The sequence below is a fragment of the Pleurodeles waltl genome, chromosome 5, assembly GCF_031143425.1.
Source record: "Pleurodeles waltl isolate 20211129_DDA chromosome 5, aPleWal1.hap1.20221129, whole genome shotgun sequence".
Taxonomy (NCBI): Eukaryota; Metazoa; Chordata; class Amphibia; order Caudata; family Salamandridae; genus Pleurodeles; species Pleurodeles waltl.
In genome coordinates, this window is record NC_090444.1 from 1,240,404,751 (window position 1) to 1,240,425,046 (window position 20,296).

Sequence of the window (20,296 nt, forward strand, 5' to 3'; positions counted from 1 at the left end):
TACTCTCCCAGTAGCTTACCATGTACAGAGCAAATAAAATGTGAATTCAGACTTCCTAAACAGACTACACTGTGGTCAACATAAGTGTGATCTGAATCAAGAAATTAATTTGCCTGTGTTAAACACCCGTGGCTTCCTCTGAATGAAATGTTCACAGAACAGCACCCAGTGGTCAGAGTTTGAATTTTCCCTGGGATTCGGAAGAAAATCCATGGGAGATGCTTTTCCCTTTTTTATTCACAGAACTTCCTTTATGTGTTTTCCTTATTTCTCATCATTCATTGAACTTTTCTTACATTAAAACAGACCTACTACTCCTGGATAATTCAGGTAGCCATCTTTTGCTTTGACAATAATGTTAACAGAACAAGGCTGTCTACAAACAGATGGCTCCTTTATATCAAAGGTGCTAACTCCATTTCATTAAAGTCAGTTTGTCAGCTTAGACCTCATTTGTCCTACGCTGAAGAACCCTCGCCATGGCAGACCTGCAGCTAAACTGACACCTCGTGAGATATTTAACCAAGGTAGAAAGGAAACTGTCAACTAGAACCACCTACCTTGAGCACAAGCAAAAGGCCCAAGGAGGACTGGAGCTAAGGGATCTGCAGCTTAGAGCTGCCTACACAGCTGTGTAGTATGGTTGTTGACACAGACTGATGATTGCTTTCACACATCAAAGTAATTTATGTGCTGCCAGGGGTCACAGCTGCAACCTCTGGCTTGCCGTTTGCTACCCCTGACACTGCCTTTGCGAGCCTGGGAGGTGGTAAATTCAGTGCTAGGAACACTGTGGCAGCTCATCCTTATGGATGTCAGTTAAGGCTCCACTCTCTCTGTTTTCTGTCAATGTTTTATTACACTTACAATGAATAATAATATTATTCACTATTAGGTAATAAAAATGTAGTACCTTCCATGGTAGTGAGGTATGTCAAACATGCTTTTAAATGTATGTTGTGTGCATGCTTGCAGGTGACAGTGTGTTTATGTGAGAGTGTATGTAAGTGTGAATTTGTGTGTGTAGTGAAAAGGAGGTCAAAGGGCATGTGATGTTATTCCTGCTACCCTTGCTATTTCAGTGATTTGACGTCTATGCTTCCACATTAATTGAAACACAGCTTTATTAAATTAACTTATATCCGATGGGGGAGAAATAGTCAGAAGATGTCCCTGAACGCCTAAAGCAAAAACAAAAATAAATATAAAGAGAGCTATATATATGAGCTATGTCAACAAACAAAACATAACAAGACATAATTACATTAGTTGTCTATTTATCATTTAAAAAACACTGTGTCCTGTTATACCACTGAGAATGGATAGGACTAAATTAGCTGAAGGACTCTTTGATAGTTTAGCCAAGGGAGGAACAGTTTACAATACATTACAAAATAATCTTTGTTCACAAAAGGAGGGTTTGAAAAGTAAATTTATTAGACTTGAGAAGTTGAAAAAGAGTGAGTTCTCTAAGTGGTGGGATGGGGCGACTTTGAAACAATATAAGAAGCTTAACCGCATTCCCAGCGGTCTGCGATCTCCCATTTTTCCTACTTACGATGACCTGGACCCTGACCTTTTGACTCTATGGGATAATTAGTTAACTGCTAGCTCAATGAGACTTATGGATATTTTGATTACCAATGCAGAGAGGAAGGTTGATAAATTGCAGTCTGAAATTGGTATTCTTGAAAAAGAGATTGAGGACTTAAATTTGAAAGAGGCTACTGATAAAAACTATAAAATCCTAGAGGAGGTACTACTTAAATTTCAAGAAGAAGTTACTCAGAGAAAAGCAAGGAAACTCAAACGAGACAAAAGAGATTACCTGACCGGTGGGGTTTTTACCTTCGCAAGTAAATACGACCACTTGGTACACATGAACCTGGATTTAAGGGGTTCTAGTTTATCAAATGTTTTGACTCAACCTCCGTCAGTACCTCAATCACAAGTGATAGTGAGATGGAGAGTGGTTTAGGTACTTCGGCCCAGAAAGACATTATACCTAGTAATAATGTTTTTTTACAAGAACTTATGAGGATCAAACAAGGCAAATACAATTCAAACAAAAAGGTACCACCTACAGGAAAACCAGGAGGGGTGGAAGAGGATCAGGTGGTAAGACCAAAAGATCTAAGTGGAATAAAAATGAGATCCCAGGACAAAAAAACGTAGAAGTAGATGGATCATCATCCATCAATGTGATTAACTTTTCCGAATGAGAGCTCTCTTCGGGAGCTATAGGTCTTCTAGCGAAAGGTCTTAATTTCTGTCCCAGTAACTTTGAGGATCCCTGTAGGTCTAAGGTAGACTTATATAAGTTTGTGCGCAAACTGAAATTGAAGAATTTTTTTTTACTAATCTGTAGTGACCGTCCAACCACTGATTTGGGCCCACAGAGGTTACCACTAAGTACTTTATCCATTGAGGTGGTTCATGATACAGCTCTTCTGCTATCCATTGCAGAGTGAGATGAAGATCCTGTTATTTTGTCACGGATACTACAGGATTTAGATGTGGTGTCTAATACGAGTGTTTCTAGTGGTTTTAAAAGAAAATCACGTTGGACACCTAGAATGTTGGGTGTGAATTCTTTGGACAAATTTTATGACTTAGTATGTAAAGATTTTGATAATTATCTATTGAGAAACAGATTTCGGGATTCCTCCAAAAATAAGAATTTGAATTCTGACGAATTGCCTGCATTGAAATCTCTTAAACAAAAAAAAAATGTAATCATTAGACAAGCGGATAAGGGTGGAAATGTAGTAATTATGAATAAACCTGACTATGACAATGAGATTCTGTCACCCTTGAATGATGGGACATGTTATGAATGTATAAATGGTAATCCCATTCCTACTCTGACACATAAGATTAATAGCAGGTTACACGCCTGGCTACTACAGGGATTACTCAATAAAGATGACATTTTATATCTCAAGGTGGATCATCCCAGGTTTCCTTGCCTTTACACTTTACCTAAAGTACATAAAGAACTACCTTTTCCACCAGGTAGACCAACTGTGTCTGGCATACTTGGCCCGACTGAGAAACTTTCTGAATATGTAGATTTCTTCTTACAACCATTGGTATGTAATCTTCCATCTTTTATTAAAAATACCACACATATTTTGAGTATTCTTAGTGACATAGATTGGGAAAGCAACATGCTATTGGTTACATTGGATGTCACTTCTTTATATACTTGTATCAATCATGATTTTGGACAGACGGCTATTCAATACTTTCTCAATAAAAGATCGGCAAGCCTATGGGAACATACAGGCATGCTGATTGAAATGATGGATCTAATTCTCACATATAATTTTTTTCTGTTCAATGGTAACTGGTTTCGACAGAAACAGGGAGTGGCGATGGGCTCCAAATTCTCCCCCTCATATGCAAATCTTTTCATGGGGTGGTTTGCGGACAAGTGGGTTTGGGTCCCAGGGTCCACCCAGTGGCAGACATATATTTTATACTGGGGCCGTTACATAGACGATTGTTTGTTGATTTGGACAGGTGGTACGGAGAAATTGGTCGAATTTTGTGAATATTTGAACTCAAATACTATGAATGTCAGATTTACTTATCAATTCAGTTCTGAAAGTATTGAATTTTTGGATATGGAACTTTTTATTGTTAATAATAAGATCCAGAGTAGGCTTTTCCGTAAGGCAACAGCATGTAGTGCTATTTTGCACGCTAACAGTGCACACCCCAAACATCAAGTTCTATCTATTCCCTATGGAGAAATGGTGAGAGCACGACATAATTGCAGCTTGGATGATGAATTTATGTCTTATATAGATGACATGGGTAAGAGATTTGCTGCACAAGGTTACCCCAATAATGTTATTAGGAAAGCACAACAACGGGCAAGACAACTGAAGAGAAGCGATACTTTAAAAATGAAGGGTCGTCAGAAATCTGCAAAGGAATCCAATGAGGTTCGATTTGTAACTGACTATAATGATGCATCATTGACTCTGAGGAAATTTATGATAAAACATTGGGATACACTGCTCCAAGATGAGACATTAAGGTTGTTCACATCTTATCGTAGAGGTTTAACTTTGAGAAATATCCTTAGTTCTAGTTTTACTGCTACTATACCTACTAGAACCTGGCTACCATCACGAGGGGTAGATTTTTGCAAATGTGGACATTGTGGTGTGTGTCGTTGGGCATTCCACAGCATTAAGGAGTTCTCTACTTTTGGACAGCAGGTGTTTAAAATTAACCGAACAATTGATTGTAACACTTCATTTGTGGTGTACCTGATACCTTGCAGATGTACTCGGATTTACGTTGGAAATACTATACGTCCATTGAGAATCAGAATCAGTGAGCATGTCAGATCACTTAAAAATCATGATGTGAGATATCCTATTGTGTCACATATTGTAACATGTAATTCACAGGATGCACATAAGAGCTTTGAGTTCTTTGGTTTTGAATATGTTCCTAGAAATCCCAGAGGGGGCAATAGGGAATTGGCCTTACGCAGAAAAGAAGCACTGTGGATTACGAGACTACGGGCGGTGGAGTTGGGACTCAACTCTGATAGATAGTTATAATATTTTTTGGAAGACTAATAATGTTTAATAAATACTGATGTCACTTACAACAATATCTGTATATATATGGGCCCTCATTCTGACCTTGGCGGGCGGCGGAGGCCGCCCGCCAAAGTCCCGCCGTCAGGTTACCGTTCCGCGGTCGAAAGACCGCGGCGGTAATTCTGACTTTCCCGCTGGGCTGGCGGGCGGTCGCCTTCAGACCGCCAGCCAGCCCAGCGGGAAAGAGGCTTCCACGATGAAGCCGGCTCGGAATCGAGCCGGCGGAGTGGAAGCTGTGCGACGGGTGCAGTTGCACCCGTCGCGTATTTCACTGTCTGCGCAGCAGACAGTGAAATACATGTAGGGGCCCTCTTACGGGGGCCCCTGCAATGCCCATGCCAGTGGCATGGGCACTGCAGGGGCCCCGCGACCCCCCCCTACCGCCATCCGGATCTCGGCGGTCCGACCGCCGGGATCTGGATGGCGGTAGGGGGGGTCGGAATCCCCGCGGCGGTGCAGCAAGCTGCGCCGCCGCGGAGGATTCAATGGGGCAGCGGTACACTGGCGGGACCCCGCCAGTGGTGCCGGTCCGACCGCGGCTTTACCGCCGCGGTCGAAATCCCCATTGGAGCACCGCCGGCCTGTCGGCGGTGCTCCCGCGGTCCTCCGCCCTGGCGGTCAAAGACCGCCAGGGTCAGAATGACCACCATGGTGTTTAAACTTTTCTGTCTTTCTCCACTGTTTTGAACCTAACTTGACATTTTGTATATTCTGGCATACTTGTGCACAGTAGGTGTATGTATCATTAGTTGTATCTATTTTTATGTTTGTGATGTTTTGTATATCTTACTTGTATAAACAATTTCATATTATAAATGTGGATCCCATCCATACCGGTAACACTTGAAGTAAGAACCAAAATTATCTTTGAGATATAAATCCATTTCATTTCTATGGGAGGTTGGGTTCTTATTCTGTGACATCTTATATTTTATTCCTTTTGTTTCCCATACTTTTTTGTAATCTGTGGAATGAGCTGCTTTATTTATTTTTCTCCCTGTGTTAATTGGAGGGATTTACTTTTTTCATTAGATTCTCATATATTGCACTTGTAGCTTATTAGCTATAACTGCAGGATGCACAATAAAATTTGAGCTTGCTGCTCTTACTTTTACGTTCATGTCGTTGGTTCTTTTTCGGTTTCTATGATACTGGTGATATATAGAGGAACTTTTGGGTTTGTGTATCGCGGCTAGCTGACTCGCGGTAGTTTGGGCTTGATGTTTCTATTTCCACGATCATAGCGATAGTCCCTTGTCTGTCTCCATGATGCTGATGGCATACATAGGGACTTCCGGGTTTGTCTGACTGCGGCTAGCGTACTCAGTCATTTCGGTGTATGGATTGGAAACGCCGGCTGAGGGTTCCTTTTGTCAAGGGTGAGTTTAGAGTTTATATGTAACCAGCGGTGGTTGTGTTATACTGTTAGTGGCAATTATAATTTTGGAGTTTGATAGTATTACGTCAACCTTTGGGATTATTTCCTCCACAGCTCGTCTGGACAGGATTTGTGGCACTTTTGAGAACGTGGATATTTTTGCATGAAGTGTCTAGAAGGTATTATTGACTAATTATTTGATCTTTGAGTAGAATATGTCACACCTAATTTTTGGTGCTGTCAATGTTGATTCGATTTATATGTATGCTCTTTCAAGCCGGACCGGACCTTGTTGTGATGAACTACTGTTAATTGTGGAGGATCACTATTTTTGGAAGAACGTTATTTCGAGGTAATTGGATTTGTGATGTGATATCACTTTTGATGGGATTACATAATGTTTCTTTAGCATGTGGTTTCCTGCATGGCATTTGGACTCTTTTTCTCTTTCATTTGGTGTAATTGGTACTTTACACTATTGATGGGGTTATATAGTCGTTATAATTCAGGTGTATTTGGTGAGATCATGTTGTTTCATACATGATAATTGCGTGTACTTGATGGCCTTCTATAACAGACACAGGGCCTGATTCTAACTTTGGAGGACGGTGTTAAACCGTCCCAAAAGTGGCGGATATACCACCTACCGTATTACGAGTTCCATAGGATATAATGGACTCGTAATACGGTAGGTGGTATATCCGCCACTTTTGGGACGGTTTAACACCGTCCTCCAAAGTTAGAATCAGGCCCACAGTGTTTTTTTAAATGATAAATAGACAACTAATATGATTGTTTCTTGTTATGTTTTATTTGGTGACATAGCTCATATATATAGCTCTCTTTATATTTATTTTTGTTTTTGCTTTAGGCGTTCAGGTACATCTTCGGACTATTTCTTTCTCTTCCTTTCTATGGGGCTTAGTCACTTACTATGGGTTTTTTACCCATTGCAGTATCTGAGTATTTTGTTTCTTTACTCAAGTGATTTGTTTATAGAATTTACAGCCCTGAAGAAGTCTTTGGGATCATTTTCCCGTGACGAAACACGTGTTGGCTTTGTTTAGCTTCAAAATACCTTGTGAATTTCTGATGATTGGATTTCCTGGGACTTCAGCTTCATGAGGATTCTTCTTCAATAAATCTTAATAATCTGACTACATATCAATGAACTGATTGTTTGCCTATCGTTGATCACGTATTACTTTATTGTGATAGTGTACATGTAATATAATCACATTTTGTTTGAGTGCCTCATGCAGGCGTTTATTGTTATGGTTTGTTTAGCAAACTTCTATAGGGATGGGTGTAGTCCCTTGTGAGGGCACCTTTTAGTTACTGTGTGACCCTTTTCTTTGAGCGCCCTTCTTTTCTCCATTAATACACCCCTGTAGTGACTACTTATATCTGATGGGGGCTGGGCAACGTTTGGAAGACCTGCTAGATTAATGCACTTTACCTTTCCAATTTTGAAACCATCTTTTAACTGCAAATTTTGCACATATTGGGCCAGATGTACTAAAATGCAATTTTGCTTTTCCTAAATAGCGACTTCATAGAAATTGCTATTTAGGAAATGCAATGTAGAAATCACTATTAGGAAATTGCACATAAGGAATCCCATTGCATTTGTGACAAAGGGCAAGTTTTGCATTTCACAATTAGCATTTTCCTGATAGGAAATAACTATTTGGGAAATGCAAAACCAAGGAGGGCAGTGGGTAAAAGGCTCCCCTTGGTGCACCCCAAAAATAGTGGTGCACATGTAGAGCATACATGTGCCCAAGGGGCATGTGTGTGCTCTATTGCAATTTAAAAAAGCATTTTGGGGTGCTTTTATTTAAATTACACGTGCTTCCATTGATTTGAACTCAATGGAATTTGCATTCCCTAAATGCCCAAATCGCGTTTAGGAAATGCTTTGTACATCAGAATAGGAATTGCAAATAGGTAATCCTTATTTGCGAATTCCTGTTCTGGGGATCACAAATTGCAAATTCTACATGGTAGAAATATCAATTTGTGATTACCTAAAGGCCTTTGCACATCAGGAGAGGTTGTTTAGCATTTCGGTAGGTTTCTCTTTAATAATAAGAATTGACCTCTACCCAAATGAACCCTATCTGCAACGTTAGGATAATGAAAGACTGGTGAAAAAATCATAACTCTCCAATCTATACTTTGTAGTTTGCATCCAGCTCTTTGATGATGGTGTTACATTTTTTATTCTTAGCCTGTGCTTCTTCAGAACAAGTACTCTTAAACTACACTGCTTACCAGTATGGATGACTTGTGGCTCCTATACATTGTAGTCCTCTGTCTTAACATTTCCCATACACTGATTTACATATGTAGGATTGAATGTCTCTGTGCTCTGACACACTACCACGGCCGGATGGGCCATAGCGGGATTCAGGTGTTTTCCCAGGAGGGGGGAAAAGGTAGGAACCATCTGTAAAATCGGCCCCAGTAGCAAAAGCAGCAGTGCTTTGCACTTGCAACCCTCACCCTGACCCAGAGGCTAGTCCAACAAAATTGTGAGGGCTGCTTTGGGTTCCACCCCTGCACCCTACCCTACAATGGTATGAGTGATGCTGTACAACTATTTGAATGCATTAGAGAGAGAGTGGTTGTGGAGACATGAGTGAGTCTTTTAAAGGGTGGTATTGGGGTATCCAAGGCAGATGTGGCAATTGAGGGGCACCAGCAATTATTGTTACCCTAGTCTCCACGAGCACTAAAGCCAGCCCTGATCTCATATATTGGTTTCTTTAATTGCTGCATACGTTTGTGATATGCTTGTCTTAAGACTGCACTGATGTTTGGGATGTTTATTTTGAGATGCATTTATGGATTGCAATGGATTTGATTAAGAATGCACTAATAATTGTAAACTTCAAACTTGCAAAGTTTAAACATTGACAGGACTCTGCAGCTTTACGTGGAGTGGACAAAATACTTCTGCTTGATTGAGCATCTGTAACACATGCTGGGTGTACTCCAGGTAGCAAAGAGTCTAGAACAACTATTTTGAGGAGGATAGCCTCTAATTTCCATAATTCTACCACATTTGAACAGTATGCTATGCTACAGTCCTGCATGTCGTGTGTTGTGGTTGGTGTTGCACTATTAAGAAGTGGAGCTCATGCAGAGACTTCAATTTGATTTTAAATGGCAGTGTGGTTTTTGTAATGGTGGGTGAAAAATTCAGCTCCATTGGCAGAGTTTGTGGAGTTTTGCCCACTCTACACTCCACTTGGAGGGCAAAGTTCCACCAAAACCCTGTTAACCGATGCATGGCAGAGTTTTTTCTCATGCGTGGCCCATCAGTGTTAATTTGGTAAACATGAGTGAGAATTTGCGTCCTCTAGCACAATTTTCAGGTGCTAGAAAGCCTCCCGGCAAGATTTCTCAACATAGGACGCGACTGTTGAGAAAGCTGCCACTCGAGTAGAAAATCTCCTCGAGCAGCAGAAAGAACCAGCACCCTCTGGCATGCCATGTGGTGCAGTTTGCACTGATTTTATAGCAAAGAACAAGCTCCAGTGCTAAACATCAGCACAAACAGCACAACATGCCTAAATTGCACCCCTTGCGGAACTCCCCAGAATTTTGCAGTGTTTTTATGTAACTCGGCAGATTTCCGCAGAGTGAAATTCTGCAAGTTCCGCCCATGCCTAATTTTCTTTAACCTATAACAATACTGCTTGCTGCTGTCATCAAATCACAACCACTTTAGAAGGACAATGAGTAAACACTGAGTACCACCATCTTCACAATGGTCATGGCTAATTGTTGCTTTCTTTGTTCTTTTTTATAAGGCATTGGCATTAGAGAAGTTCTACAAACCCATGGCTGTCCTGGATCTGAACCCAAATGTCTTGTACGTGTGGAAGAATGCAGAGGACCAGAAGATTGTAGATGTGAGTCAAAGCCAATGCTACTGTGCAAAGCAGATGGAGTAGTGTTTTCTTTAATGGTTAAAATGAAAACATATTTGTAACTTGTTTAGTTATGTATGACTACAGCAAGAGAGGAGTCAGATGTATTGTTTAGTAGAGTGTCTACATTTGCATTTGACTGATTACTTAACCCCCAGCATTTTGGGGCGGGATCTTAGAAACCATACAGCAGATTAAGGGCCCGGGTTAGAATGTGGCAGATGGAAACGCTGTCTGCCAATGTAGCAGTTTCCTTAATGAAAATAGTGGCAGAGTAACAAATGCTTTTTTCTACAGTTTTCTGTTAGGGTAGCAAAGATTTCTAAGTCAAAATGACTGACGTCATGACTGAATGTGCTAGCTTGAAGAACAAATCCCACTGAAAAATCCATTAATGCTCAACTTGGTTGGTGGAATTTACACAATAGTATATGGCACTGGGAATATAAACCCAACGTGGTTGCTTATTTTTAGTTTCCATAAATTTAGTCCCTCTCACACTATGCAGGATCTAAGTGGTGTCTCCTTGATTGTACAGGACATTATTGTCAAGTCCCTATCAAGGCCAAGAACACTATATGTGACTGTTTCCCACTGAGGAAATTCCAAAAGACATTGCAGATCCACATCTGAGGTTACCGCTGCACCTTAGTGGAGCACATTGTGAAGTTGGAGAACTTTCTGTCAGTGGGATATCTGCCAGTCGCCAAACTTAGGAGAATACTTCCAAGTGGATTTTGCCACTGGTGCATCACTTTTTATGACACACCGGGAGCGCAGGCTGCAGACCCATATCTATAAGGCCACGCAAAGCCACTTTGCGTGTCTTTTCATGGCCTTGTAGATAGGGAGTAAGGCAACTTAGCACAAGTTGTTCCGTTGCCTTACTCTGCATCAAGCAGACATTCCAAAGGCATTGCAGTGGATGTCCCTATGCAACACCCAAAGATTGTGACACATTTCCAGATTTACAATGATTTGCTAACCTGGGAATGCGTTAAAAGCCTATGCCTTCTCAGGGGAACTGTAATCTGAAGAAATAAGTTAATTTCTCCTCATGTTTCCTCTTTCTATGTGTGCTGCATTCTGCAGCACCTATAGAAGGAGGAAAACACCTCCAGTGATTGTTTTTGTGCAGGAAAGTGCCCTTTCCTACACACAAAAAATCCTTCCTACAACAAAGACACCCTTGCGCCATGGTGCAAGGGTGCCTGCATTGGAGCACAGCAGCCAATTGTGCACTAGCAGAAGAGGACAAGAATGCACTGTGTCTCACAGATGCAGCACATTCTTGCCCTTTTCTTTTGACGCAAGGCAGCACAGCAAGAAGCTTTGCTCTGCTGCCCTGTGCCAAGATATTGTAAATAGGCCCCTTAATATTGAAAAGTATTCTGACTGCAGGATGTATCAGTGAAGCTGCTGTTTAGTACAGGATTTATAGGCACACCTAAACAACACAGGCCCTTACACATGTGTAACTTATAAAATCTGCAGGGCTTTAAACCAAATAACTTTATAAAGGCTATGAAAAATCTAGTGCACCGAGAATAATCTTAGTTTCTCTACCCTAGCTCAATGAGGCTCTCTTGGAAACATGACTCTTTGATATGAATTCCAAGGCTATTGATTTTAATGCTGGCACTGCAACAATCCCTTTACTAGTTCCTTGTTTGTTTGGGTGAACATCATTATACATTTGCCATTTTTCCCCTCCTTCCCAACTTGCTTTGAAATGAATCTAGTGCAGATAGGACCAGCAAAGTCTTCCCAAAAGATTCTATCATTTTATTTTGCCTTGGGAAGAGGACAATTTTCTTTTCCAATGAAAGCAAGTCCCAGCAAATACCCTTGTGGCTCCATCTGTCACAGCTCATTTTGCATTTTTCCCAACTATGCAGGGTAGGCCTTTCTTGATTGTCGACATTTTTTGAGGACTGACTTTGTTGTCTCCTTTTTGATTTCTATAATTTCTCAAACTATACTGCATATATTGTTGAAGATCAGCCTAAAGTAACTATAACTTGTGCCCCTCCATCCACAGTTTTGTAATCAATGATGTAATTTCAGATGTTGCAGTAATGTTATCAACGATGTCAAAGAACATGTCATAAATACATACATACATAATTTGAGCTTGAAATATTGCAGTACACCGCTGTAGCATTGCGTCACTACATATCTACATATTTGGACCCTGATTTTTTCAGAAATTCCTGAGCAGGTCAAAACAAGCACACTTTCTCAATAACAATTTAGTTTTCCACAAAATTTGGTATAATTCAGTTTAGCCGTTTTGACTGTAGCATTGTCCAAAGTTCCTAAGGAAAAGTGCACTTTAAAAACATGGTTTGGGATGCTTGATCTTACTTTGCCCCCAGTCGATGGATCACTATGAAACTCATCAGGAATGAGCTGAGTTGAACATAAATATTGTGGACATTTTCAGAGAGATTCATCAGACATCACCAAGGCAATCCCAAAAAATATATGTATTCTTTAAACGTGTCTTGCACTTTTTTTAAATGGTTATCGGCACACCCAGAATGAAATAAAATGGATATATCATTAAGTTGAGCTGAGGTGCCATATGTGCCTGTGCCACTGTGTGCTGGTCTGGAGGGAAGACCATGCTTTTCTGAAAAGAAAAAAAAAAAAATATATATATATATATAGATATAGATGGATAAATACATACACAAACTTGCTACTAAAAGTTTTTTCTTTTATTCCATAATTATAAAGTGCGAGGTGCCACATAAAGAGACCTACGCGTTTCAGCACAAACCTTCGACTGGGCCATCCCATGGTGCAGTGCAAAACAGCAATTTAAAGGAACATACTCCATGTTTTTCTTTTTTTACTTTTTTTTACCATTTCTAGTCTACCCACTCCATAAAGTTACAATGCACACAAACAGAACGTATACATATTTGCTTCATTAAATTTTTCTCACTCAGTCAACCTCTTCCCTATATGGGAGAAAAGGAAGTGTTTTTCGCTTTTGATCTCAATTATTGTCTAGCCCCTCCTGTTCACATTCCCATACCACAGTCTACTTGATCATATAATCATGATGTAATGCATGCGAAATAAGATAATTCAGAAAGTCTGTAAAGGATAATAGCTAATATATCTCTTTCCACAGTTGTCATTCCAAACAGATCAACTGTCCTCCCCATTGAGTCAGGCTGTCATCACATAATATTAATATTAATAAAGTATAATCAATAAAACAATGACAATTCAAACCAATTAGGACCTGAATCCCAAAAGTAATTCATCAACAACCTATCTTAGTGGAAATAAAAATAATCTTGCTATCCCATGATTTTAATCCAGAAAAGTACCGATTTAACCACAACTCCATTCCCAATGCCCTCTGCTCAATGAGCAGTTAGTCTCATATCCACATACAAATTCATGACCATGTGCAACCTTTATGGAGCGTATAAACTAAAGATTACAGGGACCCAGGTATTCCAAACAGTATCCATATAATTATGGTCAATCCCTGAGATCATAGGAGCACAAATCTTCCAAATAATATCAATATAACAGTCAATCGCTGAGCAATCAATCCCTAGATCAGATAGAAGATTCCTTCTCCAGTTCTACCTTAAGTTCATAAATGTACATACAGCTCAGCATCTGTATTTAAACCCCAGGGCATTTCTGTTCCAATTGTCAACCTCGACTCCGCCCTCCTGAGGATCAATTCACAATCTCCTCCTCTTAAATTTATCCTTACATGCTGGATCCCATAGTAGCGGAGATCCTAATATTCTGCATTGTGCTGTTCCCAAACATGCTTGGCAATAACATAGGTAAAGTCTTTGTTGGCTATTGCTCTTAAATGTTATAATCCACGTAACCTCAACTTATTTACTGTACTCCCCATGTATCTCTTGCCACCGCCACATTCCAGGGAGGAAACTACAAACAGAATTTCACACAATATCCGTTCTCTGAGCTTCCTCATAGACCCATCAAAGCATTTAAACTCTGTCATATTTTTAGCATATCGACATGCTTTGCATTTGGTACATTTAAAGAAACTCTCTAACTGCAGCCAATTTCTTGTCTCACTCCTTTGCAGAGGTAGGTAACTTTTATCCAACAAATCATTTAAAGATGATGTTTTTTGTACTTCATTCCAGGATGCTCAGCTATCCATTCTCTCAACTCTTCATCTTTCTTTATAATTTTCCAATTCTTCCTCAGGGCTGTCTCAATTTCCTTGTCTGAGCAATTATAATCCATGATATATCTGATGGTTTGATATGGTTTGATTTAGGTAATTTCCCTTTACCCTTTCATTCTTTTAGATTAACAGATCCTCTCTATCTTTTTTCAAGGCTCTTGTCATTGTATTCTCCAATACAGATATCGGGTATCCTCTTTTAACAAACCTCTAAAACATCTCTCCACCTTGTATTTTGAAGTCACTCAATTCAGAGCAGTTTTTCCTAGCTCTCAAAAACTCACCATATGGCACACTTAAGAGCTTTAGGATGTGAACTGTTGTCAAATAAAATACTGTTTGTGATATAACCTCGTACAGATTTTGTCACATTCAATGTACATTTCAATATCCAAGAAAGTAATTTTTTCTTTGCTTATCTCAGATGTGAATTGTAATCCAAATGGATTATTCTTTAACATGTTTATGAACATCTCCAATTCACCTTGTTCACCTTCCCAGATTAGAAATCTATATACTGGACCCAGAGAATGACTTTGTTTAGTACTTCCGCATTTTCCTCTGTCCACACATGTTCACTTTCCCAGTAGCCCATTGTGAGGTTCGCATAGGTTGGAGCAAAAGATATCCCCATAGCTGTTCTTCTCCTTTGAATATAATGTTCTTCTTCAAAAACTGAAAACGTTGTTAGTGAGACAGAACTCCATCATTTTCAACAGCATTTGTGTATGCTCCCATAAACTTAATGACCTACTGCGTAGAAAGTGTGCACAAGCTCCTAAACCATCCTCATGTTTTATTGAGGTATACGGTGACACCACAGCAATTGTTGTCATTACATATTCTTGTCTTCAGGATATGCCATTAATCCAATGTAAAAATTCCATAGAATCCCTATTGGACATTCTGGGGGATTAACCAGACTCCTGTGTATTTTGGGTAACACATATATTTTTGGTGTTATTGAATATCTTTTTTTCATATACATGAAGTCCTCGACTTCCAGCAGGCCCCTTTCATACTAATTATTCAATTTATCATGAAATGTCTTCATAATTTCACTTGTTGGATTCTCCTGCAATTTCTCATAGGTGTCCTGAATCGATAGTTGCCTTCTAATTTCTTGACTATATCCTCTACGATCCATTACGACTATGTTACCACCTTTATTCAACGCCTTTATCACAATATTTTTGTCCTTTTGTAAATCCTGCAGTGCCCATCAGTCGTCTTTGGTCATGTTGGATGTACACCCCTGATGTTTTTGTTTTTTCTTTCCTACCAATATCTCTCTGGTCATCGGCCATCAGTTCCTGGAACATATCAACTTTATTGCCTGGTGGTAATTGGGGGCAGAACCTAGATTTCCCTTTGGATCCATTTATCAATGACCTCTCCCATTTCCATGCATAACTGCCTATCTGATAGCACTCCCTCATGCTCCATGGGCATCATACTTGCTTCCTGTTCTAACTCCCATAGAGGCCGCAGTGGGATAATATTATTAATCGTCAAATTCGACATAGGCTGAGATGGTCTTGTATCCCTCCTTCCTGCTAAATATTTCTTCAATTTCAATTTCCTGCAAAACGTATACAAATCAATCCTTGAAGTTGCCAAGTCCATCCCTACACTGGGACAGAACATCAAGCTCTTATTCAGAAGGTTCATATGTTTGTCATTGAGGATTTTTGAGGACAGATTGATTACAAGATTGCCGTCCATCTCTGAATTTATTCCTTTATGTTCCTGTTTCCTCTTCCTCTTCCAGCTCCGCCTTGTTCTTTTCGGTTCATCTGATTTTCTGGCTTCATCACTTCTTTGCCTCTCCTTCGAGTTGACACTTGCAACAACCTCATTTCCCCTGGAAAATCTAATCTGGTCTGTGTCACTGAGGCTCCTTCGTCCCCCGAACTCACGTTGGAGCTTTCCTCGCTAGACAGTGTTGCAATCTTGTCTTGGATTCAATCCATTGCTTGTTTACTGTACATTGCATCAAATCTTCTTGAAAATGTGTACACCCTCCCTGCAATGTAATAATTCTTATATCTATTGAATTTTTTAAACTTTTTTTGTTGCACTTCTTTTCCATGTTTATCCAATCTCTTTTCTAGTTCCTCAAAACCTCTTATCCCCTCCTTGGTCATTTTATAATCTTCCAAGGCTTTTTCTAAATCTTTAATTTTATCCGTAGCTTGTGCAAGTCTTCTATCCTCATGAGTGATAAGAGTGTTCATCAATTTATTTGAACATATATATATATATGTGTATATAGAAAAAGAGTATATAAAATATATATATTCTATATATTTTCTTTTTAATGTATGGAGTGCCTCAGTGCTGCCTGTGGAGTATCATGGTACCATAAATGAAAACAAAATATGTTAATAAATTAAAAGTACACTGTAGTACCCCATAATTTACAAATATAGGGTACTACTGTGTAATTACCATTTTTAACATATTTAAATTTTCAGTAAAAAGTCTGTGGTGTACCACAGTAATACCTACAAATTACCACTATTATTTAAAAAAAAAAGTTCAGTTCTTGCTAAACTGTTGACAAAATATATAGAAACTGATAACTACATTTCTCTACCTTCTAGCACCTTAATAATGTGTGAATAGATAGGGAACAACAAGAACACCTACTACATAGAACTAAGATCCTAACCCAGAACATACTACCCTATCACACGCATGCACTGTGGTATACAACAAACTTACAGTGGTTTACAGTGGTACAATATAAAAATATAACTTTAAGTGTTTACACTGTTCACACATACTACCAAAAATTACCATGTGCACACAATAATATATTTTCCTGCCATACTACATCTACATCCATTTACACACTTTCACACTATGGCCCTCATTATGACCTTGGCGGGTGGCTAAAACCACCCGGCAAGATCTGACCGCAGGGCGGCCGCCAATGTGGCCGCACCCCCGCCGCGGTCATTATGAGATCTCCGCTGGGCCGCAACATAGGAGCCGGCTCCAAATGGAGCCGGCGGTGTTGCGGCAGTGCGACGGGTGCAGTTGCACCCATCGCACTTTTCACTGTGGCCCCCAGGGGCCCCGCGACTCACCGTACCGGCAGCCTTTTTCTGGTGGTTCAAACCGCCAGGAAAAGGCTGGCGGTCGGGGACTCATTATCCCCTGGGCAGCGCTGCAAGCAGCGCTGCCCTGGCGGATTATCACCGCAGGGGCAAATTTGGCGGGAAACCGCCAGCCCTGGCGGTGTGACCGCGGTCGTAATCCCCTCTGAAGCACCGCCAGCCTGTTGGCGGTGCTTTGGACCGCCAGCGTTGTAATGAGGGCCTATGTCTGTTTCAATGACCACACCCCACTGTATGCCTCTCCACTCTATGCTACTCTAATCTATGCCACTCAACACTACACTAGTACACTCTACGCATCTCTACTGTAAATCACTCAATTTTATGAAGCTCCAGTTTGCACCATTACATTGTACCTCTTCCACTCTACGCTACTTCACTGCACACTAGTCCACTGTATGGAACACCTCTCTACAACACTACAGTCTACACTAGTCCACTCTGTCCCTCTTCACACTATGGCCCTCATTACAACCCTGGTGGACGGTGTTAAAGCGGCGGTAAGACCGCCAACAGGCCGGCGGTAAAAATTTTGCAATTACGACCGTGGCGGAAACCGCCAACAAAGACAGCCACTTTAACACTCCAACCCCCATGGCGGTACAAACAAACAGCGCGGCGGTCACCGCCAACAGACAGGAGGAAGACAATGTACCGCCCACATGATTATGACAGGCCAATCCGCCACCTTTTCCAGGGCAGATTCACCGCGGATAAAAACACGGCAGAAACAGGAATTTCGAAGGGAAAACGCTCACCTCTACACACTCCATGAGGAACGAGGACACCATGGACCCGGAACTCCAAATTCTACCTGCGATAGTCTTCCTGCTCCTGTACCAGGAGCACGAACGCCGGCGGCGAAGACCACGGTGAGTACTGCATCTAGGACACAGGGGAGGGGGAGGCAAAATACAGGGACACACACATGCAACACCCCCACCCCCACCCTCACCCTCTACAACACACACTAATACATATCTCTATATTATAGTTACACCCCCCACACCCCCCTGAAGAATGCAAAGACCAAAGGAAATGATTGTAACCATTGTAATCTATTAAAATACATATACACTATAAAATATATATACACTATAAACAAATATATACACCAATATTACACCATTTATAGTCCGTGGACCACTGGGCCTAAAATGCATGGACGAGGCCCACACTCGATACCAGATCAAAACAGAGAGAACACTGCAGGGGCATCAGATAGAAATACAACAGGCACCTCAGGAGGAAGGGAAGAGGGGGCACCTCAGCCGGATGGGTGCATGACGGCAGATCCATGAGGGGGCTCAATGCCCACTGTTAAATCATGGGGAGTGCAAAGCCACAGTCTCAAGTCTCTACAGTGGGTGGGTTGCCCACTGTTCAATCCTGGGGAGTGCAAAGCCACAGTCTCTCAAGTATATACAATAGGTGGTTTGCCCACTGTTCAATCCTGGGGAGTGCAAAGCCACATTCTCTCAAGTCCCTACTGTGGGTGGTTTGCCCACTGTTCCATTCTGGGGAGTGCAAAGCCACAGTCTCTCAAGTCTCTACAGTGGGTGGTTTGCCCACTGTTCAATCCTGGGGAGTGCAAAGCCACAGTCTCTCTAGTTGATAAGTCTCCACTGGTTCTGGAGGGGGACTGGTGCCCAGAGTGCTTCATCCTGTGAAGGACAGAGGTAGTGGATGGCTCTCTCCACTGGTTCTGGAGGGGGACTGGTGCCCAGAGTGCATCACTCACCCCGTGACGGTCCCAGTTGCGTCTGAGCCCCTGCCGCTCATGGGCTAGCGATGCTTGAGTTGGCGGTGCCCTGTTCAGCAGTGCTTGATTTGGCGGTGCCCTGTTCAGCGGTGCTTGAGTTGGCGGTGCCCTGTTCAGCGGTGCTTGATTTGGCGGTGCCCTGTTCAGTGGTGCTTGAGTTGCCAGTGCTCTGTTCAGCAGTGCTTGATTTGGCGGTGCCCCTGTTCAGCGGTGCTTGAGTTGGCGGTGCCCTGTTCAGCGGTGCTTGATTTGGCGGTGCCTTGTTCAGCGGTGCTTGAGTTGGTGGTCCTTCATGGCCCAGCGGGGCTTGTGCTGGTGGTCCTTCATGGCCAAGCGGGGCTTGTGCTGGCGGTCCTTCATGGCCCAGCGGGCTTGTGCTGGCGGTCCTTCATGGCCCAGCAGGGCTTGTGCTGGCGGTCCTTCATGGCCCAGCAGGGCTTGTGCTGGTGGGGCCCTCCTGGGCAGCGGGGCTGGGGCTGGCGGGGCCCTCCTGGGCAGCGGGGCTGGGGCTGGCGGGGCACTCCTGGGCAGCTGGGCTGGGGCTGCCGGGGCCCTCCTGGGCAGCTATGATGGGGCTGGTGGGGCCCTCCTGGGCAGCTGGGATGGGGCTGGTGGGGCCCTCCTGGGCAGCTGGGCTGGGGCTGGCGGTGGCCTCCTCGGCAGCTGGGCTGAGGCTGGCGGTGGCCACCTGGGCAGCTGGGCTGGGGCTGGCGGTGGCCTCCTGGGCAGCGGGGATGATGGCAGTCTTCTCCGCTGTGCTGCTCTTCCCAGACTTGCCGGGTTTCTTCTGGCCCTTCCCCACCTTGGGAGGTGTCACAGCTGAGTCCACACTCCCACCGGGACCCCTGGGAGCGGCTTTGGTGGCTGGAGTCTTCCCCCTCTCCCGCCGGGCACTGGCCAACTTCTGATGCTTCACAGGGGGGGGACTGGCTGTGCTGTGGCTCCGTGCCACACTGGCTGTCCTGGTGGCCGGTGCACTCCACATACCTCTGACTACAGCCACCACTGGTCCCGGAGATGTTATGGCTGAGGTGCTAGTTCGGGACCTATGAGATGGACGGGGTGGGGGAGGTGTCGGAAAAAGGTCAAGGCTGGACAGGAAAAGTTTTTGGGACACACTGGGACGGGTAGCTGGAGGGGGTTTGGGAGTGGAGGAAGAGGTGGTGGTAGTAGGAGGAGTACGTTTGGTGACTTTGAGTGCAGGTGCATGGGCTGGAGGCTGTCGTGAGGTGGATGGCTGTTGGGTGGGTGTGTGCCTGCATTT

At 42.5% G+C, this 20,296-nt stretch overlaps 1 protein-coding gene across 1 annotated transcript in view; it reads left to right on the forward strand.

Moving 5' to 3' along the window:
* Positions 1–1,615: 1,615 nt before the first annotated feature.
* Positions 1,616–20,296, forward strand: part of SPACA1 (sperm acrosome associated 1) — a 351,781-nt gene continuing 333,100 nt past the window's right edge. Inside the window, exons 1-2 of the mRNA XM_069236607.1 lie at positions 1,616–1,856; positions 9,825–9,926. Coding sequence (XP_069092708.1) covers positions 1,616–1,856; positions 9,825–9,926 — 343 coding nt within the window. The remainder of the gene's footprint in view (positions 1,857–9,824; positions 9,927–20,296) is intronic.